Here is a 19,386-nt window from a genome sequence, read left to right as displayed (position 1 = left end):
TCTGATTATGCCGTCGGACAGTGGCTGTCTAGTGGTTGTACTGCTTCTGAATAGTCTCTCAAACATGTGGAAATGAGGCACGAGAAGTGCTACTCTCCTGTGTGCTGCCAGGGTTGTGTCCAAGTCTGCCAGTGATTACATCAGAGCTATGGGAAATGCTGTAAAAACAAGTGCCAAGAAGAGGGATTGTACAGGTAGGAGTGTTGAGGGACTTTGCTCTCCCATGTGTTAGGTAGAGAGAGAGAGAGAGTGTGTGTGTGTGTGTGTGTGTGTGTGTGGAGAGAGAGCGAGAGAAAGCGAGAGTTTCTATAGGTGTGACTTAGTGGTTGATAGATTATACAGTTGCTCAATTTCAGTTTGACCTGCATTTTCAACCAATGAAGCAGTCATGGCTCAAGAGCCTTCATCTGTAAAGGATCCATAAGTTCATTGCCAGAAAGCTTTTTCCTTTGGTTTATTCATATGCCCCCTCCAGTTCAACAATTTGGATGTACCAGGAGTACCTCTCAATTTACTGCTGTGACAATCATTGAACACAGCAGCTGAAGCATGGTCACTCCTCTGTGAGCCAGTGATTTTTATGCATTTCCCTTTCATACCATGGCACTGTGGAAGAGTATGGCACAGCACTCAGAAAGGGTATGGCATGGCACTGAGGAAGAGTATGAAATGGCAGTGAGGAAGAGTGTGGCATGGCACTGAGGAAGAGTTTGGAATTGTGCTGAGGAAGGGTATGGCATGGCACTGAAGAAGAGTATGTAGAGTATGGCATGGCATTGATGAAGAGTATGGAATGGCACCTAGGAAGGGTATGGAATGGCACTGACAGCATGGGCACATGCTGGCTGCCTTGGCTCACACTGCTTTTTTGGAGCAGTGAGCCACCCAATAAAAGCGCTGAACCAGAGAAATTAGTGTGACAGTAACAGTATGTGAGGGGGAACCAGCTCCCCTCTGTCTGGACCCTTATTAAAACAACCGGCACAATGCCCTCCAAAAAACAGCCCCTCCAGGGACTAATTAAAAGGACTGGGAGATTTTGAGGGACAGGAGGTGTTTTGAGGGAGTTCCGGGAGCGGTAATTGTCCTTGATGCCTGAACTGTCGCCGCTGAAGTGTGACGTTCTTCACAGGTCTCTTCCCATGCTGGAGAGATTACCTGAGGAGGGAGAGAGAGAGACCAGCTCACTTCAGCCAAAGTTTGATGAGCTGTGAACGGACGAGAGGGCCACGGAGAGGGAGAGAGCGAAAGAAAAAAGGCAGAGGGACAGATAGCAAGTAAGCGAAAAAAAAAGAGACAGAAAAAGAGAGAGAGAGAGAGAGAGAGAGTAAGACAGCGAGAGAGTGACAGGATGCAGAGACCTTCTGTCCTGTTGCCCCACACATCCCTCTCCAGTGGAGCCCCGGGAGATGGATAGAGCAGTTGGCCAGCATTCCTGGGGTCACGCAGACTGCCAGGCTAGCCTTCTCCTCCGCCGTGGCGGTGTCGGAGGAGGTTACTCCGAGCGGCGGGGTCAGACTCGCGAGGCAAACGCTTTACGTAAACAGACCCCCGGAGAGACGAAGCTTCCCGGCGGAGGAGCGGGACAATGGGGCAGCATTCCCAGTCAGCCTCCCGCCCGGTCCTCCCCTCCCTCCCACCCGTCTGCCGGGCGTGGGAACGTGGAGCCGGGCCTGGAATAATGGCTGGAAAAGAGCAGGTGCAATTAAGGACAGGCCGCTCGCGATGCCGACGGAAACGTCCGGCGTCCGTCTGACACGTCTCCCCCGGAGCAGCCGTCTGACAGAAATGACAGATAATGGCAGACTTAATCTGTCAGGAAATCCTTGCCTTTCCATTCGCTCCTGCTGTGGGAGGGGGGCTTCCAGGAGAAAATTGGCCTGGCGGCTGAAGTGCATCAATCAGGACTCCATGCAGTGAACACTTATCATTATTGGATAATCAGAAAATATTATTTTTTTTGTAGCTAATGAGATAGTAGTTGCACGAATCACTGGCATGTGCATGCATATAGGCCTAATTAAGGATAGACAAGGCTCTGGTGAAATCGTTTGGAACTGAAAAACATTTACTGTATGTGGATGGGTTGGTTTTATTGCCCACTATATTTGCAGTTGAGATTTTAGAGGGGTTTTTTTGTATAAATATATATCCTCTGTGAGCACTGTGTTCTTCTGACACTTTGCACTAAGTCGCAAACTAGAAGGCGAGGACAGCACTTGGGTTTTTCCATTTTCACATCGCTCTTTAGCTCTCAAGGTTCAGACAAGTACTAGCGCTCGCTCCTATGAAATAATGGCAATGTTTTACGCCTGCCTGTAAACGGTGCTCTCGCTGACATTAATTTTGTTGTCACTGCGCATCAATATGACAGCAGGGTGGCCATTGTGCCTAGCATGGCGTACCAAAAAACTTGCGCGGTTAAGGGGCTGTCTGGCGCCATGACAAAAGCTTGCGTTCATCTGACAGTTTTACATGTAGGTCAGAGTGATTTGAGATCTTAGTAGTGGGTGTTTATAGATTTGTACCTGCTTTTCTATTCAAAAGTGCCAGAGCTTTCTAAGCTTTGTCTAGTCTCATCGGCTTCCTGTTCAGTGGCTGGGAAAATGGCAGGCCAGCTGTATCATATTTGGACTCCTGGACACTTCTGTGTGAGGATATGGGACCTCCAGCTCTTCCCAGTTTGTGCTTGGAACCCAACGTGATGAGAATCTCAGGAGACAGAATATGGCTTTTCTGCATTGTCCTTAAATGACTTCTCACCTGAGACATTGGGTCAGTTAGAATGTTGCTGTAACCCCTAGTCTGACCCCGAAAACTGAGCTCCTGCCAACTGCAGTCGGAGGAGAGGCAAAGGACAGTGTTTGGGTGGTTTTTGGAGGTGGGGGAGGGGAAGAGGCTGTGAGAACATAAGTGTGGGGTCATCCATTTTGCCACATCGGCAGTTCTTGCAGAAGGGAGAGCTGTCACACGACTGCGGTCATCTTAAAACATGCAGCATTCCCTATAAGGAAGAGTCTTGTGTGTGAAAGACCCTTTAATCAGTAGCTGATTTCTCACACGCGGCCACTCGAGTGTATGCTGAACTGATTGCTTGGTGCTAAGCCAAATGCCTTTGTGACATTATTTTCAGAACAATAGGAAGCACAGACCCATACTCCAATTAAACACGGAGGTCGGCAACCAGCCTTTTTCTGCTTGAATTCTCTAACAAAGTGAACATGTTTCTGCTTCCTGCTTTCCTTTTGTTAGGAATAAAATGCCAGTAAATACATCCGAAAATCTGTCTCTCAAGCTCCTTGTTTGATGAGCGAGTACCCCTGCCCTCCCCCCTTTTTTTTGTGCTAGGGTGCATGTGAATGATCACTTACATTATCAAACATAGATTGTTGCTAGGCAACCTGTATTGCCAGTGCATTTTTTATCAAGAGCAAAGGATTATCAATATTAACTCTGATTATCATCTTGAATTGTGTCCTAAACACTAAGAGATAAAATGACTGTAACTGCATACGTTTAGACTCATCGCTAGTCCCAAAGCTTGAGTAACATCATTAACAAGTAACAATGAGCAATTTGTGACAATTTACATTAGCAATTGTCTGAATAATCACCACTGCCAAGTTGGGCAATGCTTCTATTTTTGCCTCACTTGATAGATTCCCCTTATATTCTTGTTTCAGAGGGTCAAGTCTATACAGTATACCAGAGATGTTCACAAGTCATCAAATGCAAGTCCGAGTCAAGTCTCAAGTCTCTGAGCTAGAGCCCAAGTCAAGTCTCAAGTCTCCAGAACTGTGCAGCCTGATAACTGAAGAAGCAGTAGTAACAGAGGCACAAAAAAGATAGTGGTTATTTCATTTATTTATTCATATATCAATGAACTACCATGCCTGAGCCAACGTTTTGGCAAAGCCTTTCTCAAGATGGCTAGAGAAAGGTTTGCCAAAACCTCAGGTCTGGTGTGGTAGGTAATTGATCTATCAATAAATAAGATAAAATAAATATCCATTCTATTTTTTAAGAACTCTGTGTGACTCATGTGACATAATGTAAGCATTACCATGGGCTGTAATATAAGATGATGGTCAATAACAGAATAGGGGCCAGTTACATTACAGATTAAGCTTAATCCTGGACTAAATGCAGTTTTGTATGGATAATCTCCAATTAAATTTAGTCTAGGACTAGGCTTAATCTGTATCTGTGAATCAATAATAATAATTATAACTTCATTTGTTAACGAATTTACAAAGTGTTGAAATTTCAATCACGTTGCAGTATTGGTTTATATAGTTTTTCATTTTAAAATGAAAGGTACCTGTTAAGCATTTACTTTAATCATTTTTAAAAAATCTAATGAGGCTAGATATTGTTTATGCAAGAAATCGGGGGTTATCCTAAGGAATGCCATTCATTTTGCATAGTGAAATTATAAATCATTTCAAAACCGCCTGCAACTACAGTACATGGCAAACTCGGATTCTACGGTAGGTTTTAATGTTAACGTCAATTACAAACAAGCTCTTTCGAAAATACAGTTCATATTTGTATGACAGTGGAATACCAAACAATGTCCATGCAACTAGTACATAACGTCACCTAACAAGACATTCAAAATCACTCGCTGTCCTGCTTGCATATCGATCTTAAAGACCATGATCAGATTAAAGGCCTTGATCAGGCTCGAGATCAAAATCCCATTACATGGCCGTTTCACTGAAAACGCCGCTGCTTGTGTGAACTACGTGGACAATGAAAATGTACGGGGCTTTTCAAGCCAACCTGAAGAAGTTTGTTTTAACGTTACTGTACCTTACGCTTGTGGTTCTCTAGCTAGCATAGCTTTTCAAGATCAACCATTTGAATTGCAAGCCAACGTCGCTGCAACTTGGCAGTCAACAAAATAATGTGCTTCTGTTACGCTGATTAAACAGTGACCCGAGCATTATACTGAGTCTGAAACGTGTCATTTGGCCAACACAACAGTTTATCAAAGTTACGTTAAATCAACACTGAACAGCGGTGGGATCAGCTCCGGGGCTGGAAGACTTACCTTTCCGTATGAGTTTTTAAATGTCTGTTGAAATTTGACGTGGTTGCTCCAGCATCTTTTATTTTAATTATCCACATTTTGCTAGTTGCAATCATTTTGTTTGGCTCGATGAGCCTGAATTATTAAAACACAAAGACGGAACTGTAACCTTAGCGAGCTATGCAAGAAATACAGCGTAGGGTGTTGCTATAGTTGCAACTAAAAGGCGCACGGTGTGGCGTGTAAAACGACGCTGGGTGTTTTTTAACTAAGGAATTTATTTCATATAAATAATTGAAAAATAATAATTGGCTGTGACATTATTCACTTTATCATTTTCACGATACCATTTGGTCCAAGTCGAGTCTGGAGCCCCATCACTGCAGTATACAGAGTTCAAATAATTAAAATCAGTTCAATCATTTCAACGAGTTAAACCTCTGAACCTATTGTGTCAATTTTGAGAATAGTGTGCACTAAAATATAGCATGCAAACTTAAGAAATGTGATGCTTTCTTCTGTGTTATATTCCTTCGATGGAGGCATGGTGAACAACAAGTACATTAATCAGTTCAAATCAACTGTTCCATAATGGCTGCACAATTTTGTTATGGAATAAATATAATCATGTTATACAGAAATATGAGAGATCTCGGCTGTGTACTATACCTGGGGAAGTTTGTGTAGAAATAGATTGTTTGCCTACAAAATTTCACAGGTCCAACACAAAATAAATATACTAAGCTGAAAACAGTATTTACTATATGCCAGATAATAATTTTGGAAAGCCTAAGAGTGAAAATGGTAAAATTGCATTATTACCTGCAATTATAATACCTCATTCACAATGCAGTCTCTCCCTAAAATACTCTTCCTGCTTTGTCAAGACCATCAAATATCTCGGTTTTCTCTGAAGAATCTAGACTGACATGTGGTGCAATCATCTCCCTCTCCAGGTGTATGTAATTTCCTACATATCAGATTTCCGCTAATTAAAAGTTACAAAACATGATGAGGAAAACAAATGTCATGCAATTACAAGGAAATGGATTAATCGCTGTGATTCCACTGTAATACTGCGCGCATGTCTGGCAAAGTTAGAATCAATTGACCTTTGACATCACTCCATCGGCAACTTCCTTCACATGTACGCTAGAGCTGAGAGCATTCACATGCGGATTATTCGCGTTTGAATTATGACCTGCCTGAGGACATGTGCTAATGAGGAAAAGTTCTCTCTCAAGTTGGTAAAATTTTTTAACTTTGACATCCTGTATCGATTTTATATTCCTCCCTCGCATCACTTGCTTCACTTGTATTTAAGGGATGGTTCGGCACAGTTAGTGCATTCTGCATGCTGCATACTAATGATGCACTGTGTGCTGTGTCACATTGCAACAGCACATTTTTGTCTTGAACCAGATTGATAGTCTTTCCTAAAGGATTCTTAAGCATGTAACTTAACATTCTGAAAGTGTTCTTAAAGTCTCAGGTCCCACAGCACTTCCACAGAACACTCACCGGGCATTTTATTAGGAACATTTTTACTTTATTAAACCTAATTAATCATATGATTATCTAATCAGCCAATTGTGTGGCAGCAGTGCAATGCATACAATCAAGCAAACAAGATACGGGTCAGGAGCTTCAGTTAATGTTCACATCAACCAACAGAATTGGGAAAAAATTTGATCTAAGCGACTTTGACCGTAGAATGATTATTTGTGGCAGACAGGGTGGTTTGAGTATCTCAGAAACTGCTGATGTCCTTGGATTTTCATGCACACTAGTCTCTAGAGTTAGCAAAGAGTGAGCTGCAGTTTCACAGACAGAAATGCCTTGTTAATGAGAGACGTCAGAGGAGAATGGCCAGACTGGTCAAAGCTGACAGGAAGGTGACAGTAACGCAAGTAACCACACATTATAATAGTGGTATGAGGAAGAGCGTCTCTGAACACACAATGCATCATAACTCTTAAGTTGATAAGCTACAGCAGGAGTAGTCTAAAAAAATAGCTCTAATAAGTAAGTAATAAAGTGAGCGTATATGAGTAAACCCACCTCACACAAGAGTTTGAGTGGATCTGGTGGGTTTTCCTCATCAGAAATGAAAGCTGCTTATTTTGTCAGGACCATCATTGAGTTGGAGTTTTATCACATCATTGGATTCGGGCCAGCTTAATAAGAGACAGAGTCCAGTGGGCTAGTTCATCCAGGATATTATAGACTACAGTGGCAATACTATACAGGGCAGTGTGTACCTCTCCATGAGAACAGCCTGCTAGGGGTTTTCTTCTTTCATACCATCTCCGCTTGCTGCACTGCAAAGCAGTATGAGGCCAAAAGCTCACTGACCTAAATACATCTCTGATGTAAAGTCACTGTTTGCAGTCTTTTCAGAAACCACGACATGTGGAACTTAACAGAGTGGAAAAGTGGTCATAATTGGTGTTTGCTATAGTCTTTGCTTGCGGGGAGAATATGTCTGGCCTCTCATTAGATGTAAAGGGGGAGAACCAGAGAAGTTACAAATCTTAATTGCTAAAGTTTGTAAGCCCGTTGTAATTGGTGGGAGAGCCAACTCAGTTTACTGGATATACTAATATACGATATAACATTGTGAGTCACCCTACATCCCAAAAGTCCAATTTTGTTGCAGAGCTCTGTAAATGATATGCTACATCATCTGTATTATTGGATTTCTTTTTAAATTAATGCTTAGGTACCATCTTCAGATTTTTTGCTAAATTAATAACTGGAATTATGCGCAAGTAAATTAGGAAAAATGTTTTGTGGCTGTAACATTTGCTGCCATAACAGTACAGTAAGTGCATTAAGATACAAATAGTAATGCATTTTATGACGTTTTATTGCTGAACTGAAATGATCTATGAGCAATCTTTAATTTTACATTTACCAAAAAAAATCTATAATGTGAAATGTCAAAATTGCAGGCGCCCTCTTCATAATATGTGTGTGTTTTCTGAACTACTTTGAGACATGTCAACGTGCAGGCAGACCCACTAAATACAAATAATTGTGATAGTGCACATATTTTGCAACATTAAATAAAACTGTAGAAGGATTGATAGACGAGATATAATAGCTTCGTGACCCCTTCTGAAAGCTTTTCTCTGTCCTGCAACTAGCAGAAACTGGTCATCGAGAGAACAATGTTTGGCGAACTGGAAATCCTGCATGGTTAGACATAGAAAAGGAAGAACATTGAAAAGCTCCAAAACAGTTACGATGCAGTTAAGGAAAGAGCTGAAGCATGAAGTTAACTTGGGAAGCCCATGAGCTCATGAACAGAATCAGGGTGCAGTTTAGTTTTACACCATGCTTGAATGGCTAAATTGTAATTGTGTAATTTCTCTTTTTGCCAGTACAAAGAAACAGATGGTACAATTTTCTTCTGTTTGATTGTGGTCACTTTAATTGAATTGCTGGCATTATGGCAATGGATAAGGATTTCATATCAATATTTGCATAAAATGGGCATCACATTTCATGAAAAGGACATTAGTAATTTTACAGTATTGTAGGTTAATTCATCCTTTCCCATTTCCATCAAGATGAAACCCCAATAAAGAAGAACCTTATATATACTTTTATTAAGTATCAAACGTGGACAGTATAAATGCTCCAGCCCTGGCTTTGTTATAACCACATATTATAGTCCTGTCTCGTCTACACTACTTCAAAAAGTAGGGTTTTTATTGTCAATGGAGATTAGCAAGTATGTAAGTCACCAAGCTATACAAAATATGTACATGCAAAATATACATACAAAAACATGAAAAACACAGGACAAACAATAAAATACTATACAGTGCATTTAAAAAAACGCTAGGCGAAAGAGGTGAGTTCCAGTTTAAATGTAAAAATGGAGATGGATGGGGCAGACCAAATATGCAATGGTAAACCCTTCCACAGCCTCGGGGCAGACACCGAAAAAGCCTGGTCACCATTTACCTTCAACCAGGACTGTGGAACAGCTAAGAGTAGTAGATCAGAGGGCCTCGGAGGCCTCAAAGTCACGTAGGTCGGTAGTGTACAAGGTAGCCAGCCCATTAAGTGCTTTAAAAACAGAAAGTAAAACCTTAAAATTGATTCTAAAATGGCCTGGAAGCCTATGTAAGGAGGCTAAGATAGGGGTGATGTGATCGCTCTTCTTAATATCAGTGAGAAGTTTCGGAGCAGCATTTTGAACTAACTGTAAGCATGAGAGGAGTGACTGATTGACCCCGCCACAAAGGGAATTGCAGTGGGCTGCAACGAGAATTGACTAAAGCATGTATTATATTTTCTAGATCATTAAAAGAGAGTAATGATTTTAGTTTGGCTATCCTTCTTAATTGGAAGAAGCTCCCTTTTATAACCATGTTTACCTGCCTGTTAAATTGGAGCTCTGAGTCTGACGAAAGACCTAGGTTCCTGCCATGGGATTTAACAAATAGGCAGCGTTTACCAACATTTTCCTGGATGCTGTTAATAGATTTAAGAAGTTGTTGGCCGTCCAACACTTAATCTCTGTCCAGAAATCATTAAGGTTCTTCAGGGGATGTGGATCATTTCTAGTTTCAGGGGGAGGTCAGTTGGGTATCATCCGCATAATACGGGAAAGAGATATAATACTTCTGGATAATATGTCCCAGGGGGTCCATGTACAGTGGTGTGCAACAATTTGGGCACCCCTGGTCAAAAAGCCTTTTATAATGAATATCTAAGAGAAGAGAGGCAAACCTGACCTCTAAATGGTGCAAAGTTAAACATGACACATTTCTCAAAGTATACCGTCTTTGGTGGTGATGAAAAAAATAGAAAAAAGTTCAATTTTGGTTTCATCAGTCCAAAGCACTTTGTTCGAAAAGGCTTCTCAATGTTTTCTTTTGAATACTTCAGACGCTTTTGTGTCAAGGTCGTTCTTTCTGGCAACTCCATGTAGGTCTTTGTTGTTTAACTTTGACTTCAACTGTTTCATGTATCTTCTATTTTCTAATAATGTGTCTGACAAACATTGAGAGAGTTTTTGTAGCCTTCTCCTTCTTGGAAATGAACAGTCTTCATTCTGACATCCTTGGACAACTGCATAGAGGAACCCATCATTGTTAACACCAGAGAGAACAGCCACTGCAGTTGGGTACTTTCGAAGACATGTTAATTCATAATAAAGTTCAGCCCTGGAATTATACTCACCTGACTCATTGAAGCCCTAACGAGTAAATCACCCGTGTCTGGGCCTTGGTAATCATCTTTTTAAATAGTAACAAAGAATAATCCAAAAGGGTTCCCAAACAGGGCCCTTTCCCCTTTAAATATGATTTATATTGGTAAAAGAAAAATTCAGACAGTCCTCATGTTTAACTCCATGTACCATTTTGAGTTCAGGTTTGCTTTCTATCAGGTACTGATTAATTGTAATAGACATTTAAACCAGAGGGGCCCAAATTTTTGCACCCCACTGTAGATGGAGAAAAGGATAGGCTCAATAATGGACCCTTGCGGGACCTCACATGTGATGGAGGTAGTGGAGGAGAACTGATTACCAAGATTTACTGAATAAGTCCTGTGCCTGAGGTCGCAGATAAACCAATCTAACACTGTACCCTGAAGCCCAAGCTTGTGCTCTAGATGCTGAATGAGTATTTTGTGGTCAACAGTGTTGAAACCGGCACTCAGATCTACGAGGATTAAAATACCATAATCACCAGCATCAACAGCAAGGAGCAAGTCATTTATACTTTCAGGAGGGCAGACTCTGTGCTATGAAGATCACTGAAACGTGAAACTGAAACAGTTCAAGAATGGCATATTTGGTCAGGAAGGGTGAACAACTTGGAAATAACTACTGTTTCTAAAATCTTGGACAGAAAAGACAATTTAGAGATGGGACGGAAGTTGCTAAATTGGTTTGGCTTTTTAAGAAGGAGCTGATCTACTGCGTGTTTAAAGCAGGCAGGGACAGTGCCAGTGGCTAAGCTGGTATTGGTAATAGAGAGAATATGCTTGCTTGCATTTATTGTTTTTAAAAACCTTTGTTTTATGGAACAAAGAAAATTGTTATTGTCCCCAAAATGCAGGAGAATATTCAGCCATTGTGAAAATCTGGGTACAATGAATTGCGCGATATAAAAATGGAGATCAAACTAGTTTCCTTCTGTGTGACATAAAAATAAGAATTAAATAACTGTCTGAAACTTGCTACACACGTCAAGTGATTCTCAGAGCTGGACTATTGTAGGTCGTCATACAAGTATACCAAACAGCAAAATATTAATAATCAGCTTTCCATCAGGCAATTCCATATTGTTCTATTTTAACTGACAACTTGATGATAATGTGCCATTTACAGAAAAAATATATTGGGTGCATTATCCATTAGTATGCATGGTCATGTGAAATGAGTGAATTAAACATATTATCGGTATGCTTCCAAACATATTGACTTCTGTGCTGTAACTTAATAAATTAAAAAGTTAATAAAAGTTAACAGTATAATATACTGTTAATTGTGCAGCTATGTTGTGTCTTAGCCAAATTAAAGCTGCTTATAAAAGCTCTTGTGCGTCATTCTACAAAAATAGCAATATATTAGAAATGTCATTGCTTTAAACCCCATGACAGATAGAATGCTATTCATCTCATCTGGAAAAATGTTGAACACACAATGGGAATGTGTTGTGTGTCTGTACACGTGATTTGAATGACTAAATGCTGTGTTTCACTGTCACTGCAAACTAGTATCTCTGGATGGGCCTCCAAATTATTCCAGAGGGTAGGCTACTCAAAATACTTTTCTGAAAGTGATAGTTTTACAAAGCAAAAGTTCTGAGCGCTTTTCAGAGTTGCTTTTATAACAATACCATGATCATGTTGCTGTTTTCTTAAAGAGAAGCTGTATTTCAAAAGCACTTCTGAAGCATACCTGCAAATGATGAGCGGTGTGTTCTATCTGAAACACGTCATGCAGAAAGCAATGCACTTAGAAAAGGAATGCAGTTGTGCCTCAGACCAGACCAAAATGTTTAATGAAAGTGCCACACTGAGTGCAGTGCCCAATGGAGGAGATGATGGGGCTGTTTTAGAACACTAGGAAGGCCTTAATGGGATTTGCCTCGAATTCAAGTTTTGTATCTAGAAAGTAATAATTTTGTAAATGGTCAAAATGATAGCAGTGTACAGAGAAGGTCGTCTCACCAAGCGGCCGTTCACTTTCTTGTGAGGAGCAAGGTTCCTGAATATGAAAAAAGTGTAGTCACAGCCTAATAATAATTCATGTTAGAGCTTCACTGAGAATTAACATTTCAGAAGTGCATTTATTTTTTAAGAGATTTTATAAGAGATAGTGGCTTGCTTGCTCTGTTTTGTTTGTCTGCCAAAACAAAATGTAACCTGTTCCTCTTGGCCCTGTAAATTAATGAACCATTCTTATCTACCAGTGACCTTGACCTCATTAAAAGCATGGTTAGCTGTGTTGAGATAAGGAATTATTTAACCCGTAACTGTGCTATCGATTGTATCTGCTTGCCTCATTATATTTTGTAGCTAAAGTGAAGGTATGAGCTACAGTTAATATGCACTCACTGAGCACTTTATTAGGTATTTATTAGACTTATTTATTTATTTATTGATCTTCTGCTTCTGTAGCCTATCCACTCCAGGTCACTTTTCTGTCAGCTTTGACCAGTCTCCCCTGACCTCTCTTATGAACAAGGCATTTTGGCACGCAAAATGGCACTGCTGCTCACGTTTTTTGGTTTTTGTATCATTCTCTGCAAACTCTGGAGACCGCTGTCAAACCACCCTGTCTGTCATCAATAATCATTCCACAGTCAAAGTCCCATTTCTTCCCCATTGTGGCATTTGGTCTGAAAAACAGCTGAATCTCTTAACCATGTCTGCATGCTTTTATGCATTTAGTTGCTGCCACATGATTGAAGGCTTGTGTGTGTGTGTTCCTTCTCTCACAGTATCCCAGTGGCCCATGGCCTCCACAGCTTCAGCATGCCCGAAAGGATCGCCCTCATGGCCTTCCTCTCCCTGGTCATGCTCATGAGCGTCCTGGGGAACCTCCTGGTCATGGTGGCTGTCTGCAAGGACCGCCAGCTGAGGTCAGTCCAGCCGTTTTAATGCACAGCTGAGCATGCTGGGTAATGCCCTGACAAGAGCCAAGCCAACATTCTGAACCAGCATGGCTTTAGGGGATCGGGCGTTAGCACGTTAGCACTTTCTGCCGCCATTTTGCGCCGCCTTGTCCTACTTCGAGGGTGTTCTGAAGTGATTGTCAGATTAAAGGGCGCCTACGGCCCTCCATGATCCTCAAGTATCAGTACCGCCAGCCATGGTTCTGCATTTAAAGCAAGACTGCCCCGTAGACGGCACCGTCACAGCAAAGCCACAGAGAGAGGGATTTGCGTTGTGCCTGTCTGCCATGTTGTCTGAATTCAACCATGCACTTTACAACATTAATTAACCTAATATCATAATTATTCCTATCCCACAGGAGGAAAAGTACTGCATGTCAATTAGATGCTAAACAGCACTAAGCATGCGGGAAGAAGCCACACACTCATTCAATATCAATGTTCATATATTAAACCTATTTAATGATCTATTCGTGGCCCCGGAAGGATGGTGAGTTCATTGCGGTATGTGATTTAATTGCCAGCCTAACAGTTCACGCTGTCCTTACTGTGAGCCTCTGTAGTCTGTATGTGTATGGCGGTCAACTATCTGGCATATATTTACAATCCACTTATCTCCCCACTCAGTCAGCTCTAGGTGAATACTTATTGCTCTCGACAGGCAGAGATAGAGAGTGAAAACTGTGATTGCTAAAGATAGGATCCCCGAGAGGAATAGCTTTGAAATCACATCAAGGGATCACTTAACTTCACAGGCTGAGCAGCAGAGTAGACTGTGGGATTGTTCTGTACAGTGTGGATGAAACTGTTTCTAGAACAGCGTTTATCCATTCAGATTGCAATAGTTCGACTTCAAATGTTCTCCTACTCAAAGCCAGAGGAATGAAATCACTTATTCTGCTGTTGTTTTATCAGTCTGTGTCTTGGATTATGGGTTAAGCCCATTGTTCTGAACAATGTGATCCTTTGTCATAATGAACATTTCTGTGCACTCAATTAGTTGCACACACTCCGTCATATTTTGCTACCCATGTTCTGTCTGGTTGAATACTTTGGTTTCTGCACATATTGCGACATTAACTGCGGTTAAGTGTTTTGTCTTACAGGGGAAACATTGTGGTGGAATAACTTTTCTTGACAAATTTAATCGTTCATACATATCAAAGTTTATTTACACAGCTATTTGCACATCCGTTAGTTTGCCATAATTTGAAAATTACACCAGTCTGAAATGCAATTATGTCTCTTTTCTATTTAAAAATGTTTTAATGTTAGTGGAAAGCCTTAAGGCAGTCGTGCAAAGCATGCAGGTTGTTCGCTGCCGTAGGCGAGATTGTAGATTGGGGTTTGTGCTGGAAGTAGTGACTGAGGACCTGTTTGGCCAACCCCCCCACCCCCTTCCAGACTGATGGAGCCCTAGGCGACTGCCTATGTCGCCTACGCCCAGAACCAGCTCTGCTTCTAAGGGCCTACTGCAGTAACACATCTTCTAGTTAAATGACAGCGCAGTTCTAGCTTGGCTCAAAGTTTTCCCTGTGTGCTATATATAGGATTGTTTTTTTAAAGTGCTTTTCACAGCCAGGTAGCTCTCCCTGCATTGCATTAGTCATTAATGGAGTGCCTAGGGCTCAGGTCTTTCTCAGGTTGACTGAGATGGGGGTGGACTCCCCATTGGCATCTCACCCTCGAGCAGTGCATCACGTATCCTTCTGTCGTGCTTTCTCTCTTTCTTTCTTTCTTTCTTTCTTTCTCTCTTTCTTTCTTTCTTTCTTTCTATCTCACTTTCTCTGAATTTGTCCATTTCAAATCCATTTTCATTCTTTCTGTTTAAACAATGTCTCACTTTTTTTCTTTTCTGTCTTACAGACTGTCTGCCTCTTTCTCTCACTTTATCTCTGTGTGTGTCCAATTTCAATGACAGTTAAATAAATAATAAATAATAATAATGATATGTCCCTCAGGTTATGCCCGGCTGATATGTATTTTGCCTCAGTTGGTGCTGTCGGTCCTTCTCCTTCCTGAATTTGCAGTTTTTCATTCTTTTTCTGGGAAGAGAAGTTCTTTATTATTTGGGAACATTGTAATCATAATGAAGGAGAAAGTGTTTCTGTCTCTACCTCTCCTGTCTCACAGTGACCACAAGCTCTTCTTTTTTACTGCTGTGTTAGTGGTGTTAATGGGTTGGTCATGTTGTAGTGTGTTAGTGGTGTTAATGGGTCAGTCAGCATCAGGACCACTGATTGAGTCTGGGCTTTCATTGTCTTAAATTTGAGGCAGGATTTGAAGTGTATCCAGAATTGTAATGCTTTTTTGCATATTGGTTTTGCCCTACATTATTTGGGGATATCTGTTTCTCTGCAGTAATGGGATGTTTCTACAAAATTCTACAACCACGGTCTCTATTGGATACTTTTTGGATACAATTAAATGGGTTGGATAACACAGAACATAAATAAACTAATTTAAAATTGGCATATCAATTTTATGAAATGTGATGTTTATGGGCGATTGCTTTTCAAGCTTTTCTTTTAATACACTCGCTGCTTTGGTAAAGCTCCCTGAAGCTGTGATTGTCAGTTTAATTTAGGGTTCTAGGGTGGTGTTACCTAGAAAAAACTGGAGCCTTGACATCATGTGTTTTTTTGGAAGATCATTACTTTGTCTTTTTTTAGGTTTACTGCCAGCGCCCAGTTCTGACAGAAATCTTCCATCAGAGCCAGACTCTGTAACTCATCAAGCCACCTTCTGTGGATGGCAACAGAACCAGGTTATCTGCAGAATACCTTCCCCAGATTAGTGCTTCTGTAATTATTACGGGCTAATTTATCAGGAAAACATCTCAAACTCGGTATCAGGTTGAACAATGGCCTCTTGCATATCTCTCTTTCCCTGGGGGGTAATTTAATCCACTTTGGCAGCAGCTTCGCGTTCACTGCCATATTCAAATCACATCAGGCTCTTTTGTTGAGGGTACAGTAGACTACAGAATTTCCTGTGAACACAAATAGGCAATAAAGCGTACTCTACAATTGCAGCTTATGTTTGGCAAGGATTTACTGTGTTCAGAAGCTGAAAAATCCATTCCCTGATTCTGGTTTCAACGTAGGCCTGCAGTAACCCACAGTGATGGCTAGCTGAGATTAGAAAACACATTCAAGGGTTAGCCAAGCAGTCCAATTAAAATGAAAAATTAGAAAACTTGCAAGAGGGAATTAAAAATAAAAGACTAGGTAAATTCAATAAGTTGCTGATGCCGATAAGACAAAGGAATGGTAAAGTTGGGGTTTTAAGACGAGAATATGAATTAGCAGCTGATGCAAGATGCAGGGGACAGTGCTTTCACACATCGGTAAATCCCTGCCCATGTCACAGTTTCACACTTTCTTGTTTTGGTCACTTTTGTTCAGTCATATATAGTTTTTATTTTATTTTATTTTTTTTATCGCTTTGAAGACAACAATACCATGCTATTTTTCTTTATTACTGCAGCAGGTAAAAATGTGCAGTCTTTTGAAGTTCTGTATTTGCCAACTTGTGTACAAAATGCTTTGTAATCAGTTTTTTTAATTAGCAAATTAATTGTGAAAGTGTTATTATATTTATCACGAGCTGTAAGATGTGTCTGTGTTATGCTAAACAAATGTTTTTTATATAACTACTGCATACGTCATAGCAGCATTAATTGATTTGTCGTAAACTGCAATACACCTTCATTACTGAATGTGTGAGATAATACAATGGGCTCAGATTTTTCTGTTTAGAGAACACATTTGGAGGGATATTTGACCATTTCTCCATGCAGAAACTTTCAGAATCATTGATTTACTTGGTTTTGCTCTTCAGTTCAGACCACATGTTTTTCATGGGATTTAAGTTTGGAGACATTTATGTGTGGATTTTGATGTATGTTTGGAGTCATTGTCCTACTGGAAAATCAACAACCAAGTCTCAACTTCCTAGCAGAGGCAACCAGATTTTCTGCCAAGATTACTTGGTACTTTGTTTAATTCATTGTGCCATTGATCTTAAATAGTGATCCTGGACCACTGGCAGCAAAAGCATCTCCAAAACATCAATGACCCACCTCCATATTTCATATATGCATTCTTCTTTTGCTGCCAAACATGTTGATTGTGTTTATGGCCAAAACATTCAATTTTGGTTTCATCTGACCATAACTCTCTCCTAATTCCAATGAGGTTTGGCATACTCCAGATACTTAGTTTTGTTTTGTCTTTGTTTGTTGGTATGGAAGTACCATCATTTTTCCTCCTGTGGTTTTCAGAAAAAAAGGTGATTAATAAATTAAACACAAGAGTAAATGTATTAAAGTGAAAGTAGATAGTTTTCTATATGTTTGAACATACGTAACATAGAGATCATTATCCATGATGTTGATTATTTGCAGCCTTTTTTCTTTATTTTTATTAAGGGTACCAGTGATTCTGGAGCCCACCGTATGTCATACGTGTGACGTCTTAAAGGTCTTATGGTGTATAGTTCAAGTAAAATGCCAAATACATGCCTTGGATTGCTGTCAGCCAGTTCTGTGACTTGTTCCCAATGGTGTATGTCAGATTGTTGTGATGTATCCAAAGTGTGAAGTAAAAGGCAGGTGCCAGAATAGACATTTTACGCTGTTCCCCTGGTGTAAAGTCATATATAATATAACCCAGTCAGTTATATTAGATTAAATCCAATTTGTTTCTTCCAACCCAAGACATTTGTTTAATTGAGCATGAATAGATTTCCGTTTTGTGAACAGATCAATAACTTTCCATGAAAATGCCTCATTAATTGTTACTTCCTTACAAATTAATTGTCTTTACTTTCAAAAACTGAATCTTTGCATAAATCTATATTAACCTAATAATTCTCGAAGTCATACCGTATAATTATAATTTCTGTTTTTTTAAAGAGGAATCTGAAAATGCCTATTAATTATTACTCACTTAAAATTGAATTGCTCCTCACTTACACAAACTGAATATTTGCTGAGCTCTGTACTAACCTAATGATTCCGTAAGTTGTGTAATTATCATTCATGTATTTTATTTGAGAAAATGGTGTACATTCCTGAAGAAGTGATTCAACCATATGTCCCTCTGCCCTCTGCAGGAAAATCAAGACCAACTACTTCATAGTGTCGCTGGCGTTCGCAGACCTGCTGGTGTCAGTGCTGGTCATGCCCTTTGGCGCCATCGAGCTCATCCACCAGAACTGGATATACGGGGAGACCTTCTGCCTGGTCCGGACCTCCCTGGATGTGCTGCTAACCACGGCATCCATCTTACACCTGTGCTGCATATCCCTGGACAGGTGGGGCAGTCTGTGGTTTTATCAGTGCAGTGCACTAAGCCAGGTGTCTCTCCCTCAGCTCCCACTGTTTTTGCCTGTAATGTTGTGTAATGAGCTACCCAGTCTCAGGGCAAATACATACCCCTGAGCACTTTTTTACAGACAGAAAGATTTTCGTCATTAATCTTATGTTCTGTTGTTAAATTCTCGGGAACTTGGGAATGTTATACTTCATGGCACGCATAGCTATTTCTGACATGATGTGGCTTACGCAATCCCTCGAAACATGAAGCACCTAATTAAGCCAAATCAACTGCTTGTTCAAATTCTGAGATTGCAATTGTGGTTGGATACACAGGGGGGCCCCAGGACCGAGTTTGGAATGTTTGAAATGTTACATTACTTAAATTATCACCCCGACTGGACATTTTGTTTTTAGAACTGCAGTAAAGTGTACCTGTGAGAACGTAACGGACGGAGCTGGTGGTTCTGTAAATAAGTGCTAAGATGTATGTATATGCCATGAGACTGAGCTGTAATGGGGCCCCTGGCCCACTTTGATTGGTGTGTACATGGGAAGGCTGGCGGTGTTCCAGCCCACCCCGGAACATGAGTCGTGACTGTCTGCAGGAGTGGAAATTATAGTTTCATTCAATTATCCAGCCAGGGAGCACAGGGTACACGCATTACCACCAATTTATAACCATTTACTGTTGAGACATGGGGATTGAGCAATACATTTCTTGTTATTTTTGTATTATGCATCACAAGGAACACAACCCACATTGTTTAACTTTCACAGACCGCCTAATAGCGTTCGGAGGCTGTCTCCAAATGTCTGTGATCAAGGAAAATCACCGATCAACTATTAGCTGCTACTTTCTTTAATTTGAGAGAAATTTGTGT

General features: G+C 40.6%; 1 protein-coding gene across 1 annotated transcript in view; it reads left to right on the top strand.

Annotated features, from left to right (window-relative positions):
- The window catches only part of htr4 (5-hydroxytryptamine receptor 4), a 74,516-nt gene that overhangs the window by 38,101 nt on the left and 17,029 nt on the right, over positions 1-19,386 (top strand). Inside the window, exons 3-4 of the mRNA XM_061237027.1 lie at positions 13,009-13,149; positions 18,301-18,501. Of these exons, the coding sequence (XP_061093011.1) occupies positions 13,009-13,149; positions 18,301-18,501 (342 nt within the window). The remainder of the gene's footprint in view (positions 1-13,008; positions 13,150-18,300; positions 18,502-19,386) is intronic.

This window comes from Conger conger, chromosome 3 (assembly GCF_963514075.1).
Source record: "Conger conger chromosome 3, fConCon1.1, whole genome shotgun sequence".
Lineage (NCBI taxonomy): Eukaryota > Metazoa > Chordata > Actinopteri > Anguilliformes > Congridae > Conger > Conger conger.
This window is presented reverse-complemented; position numbering and strand designations above follow the sequence as displayed.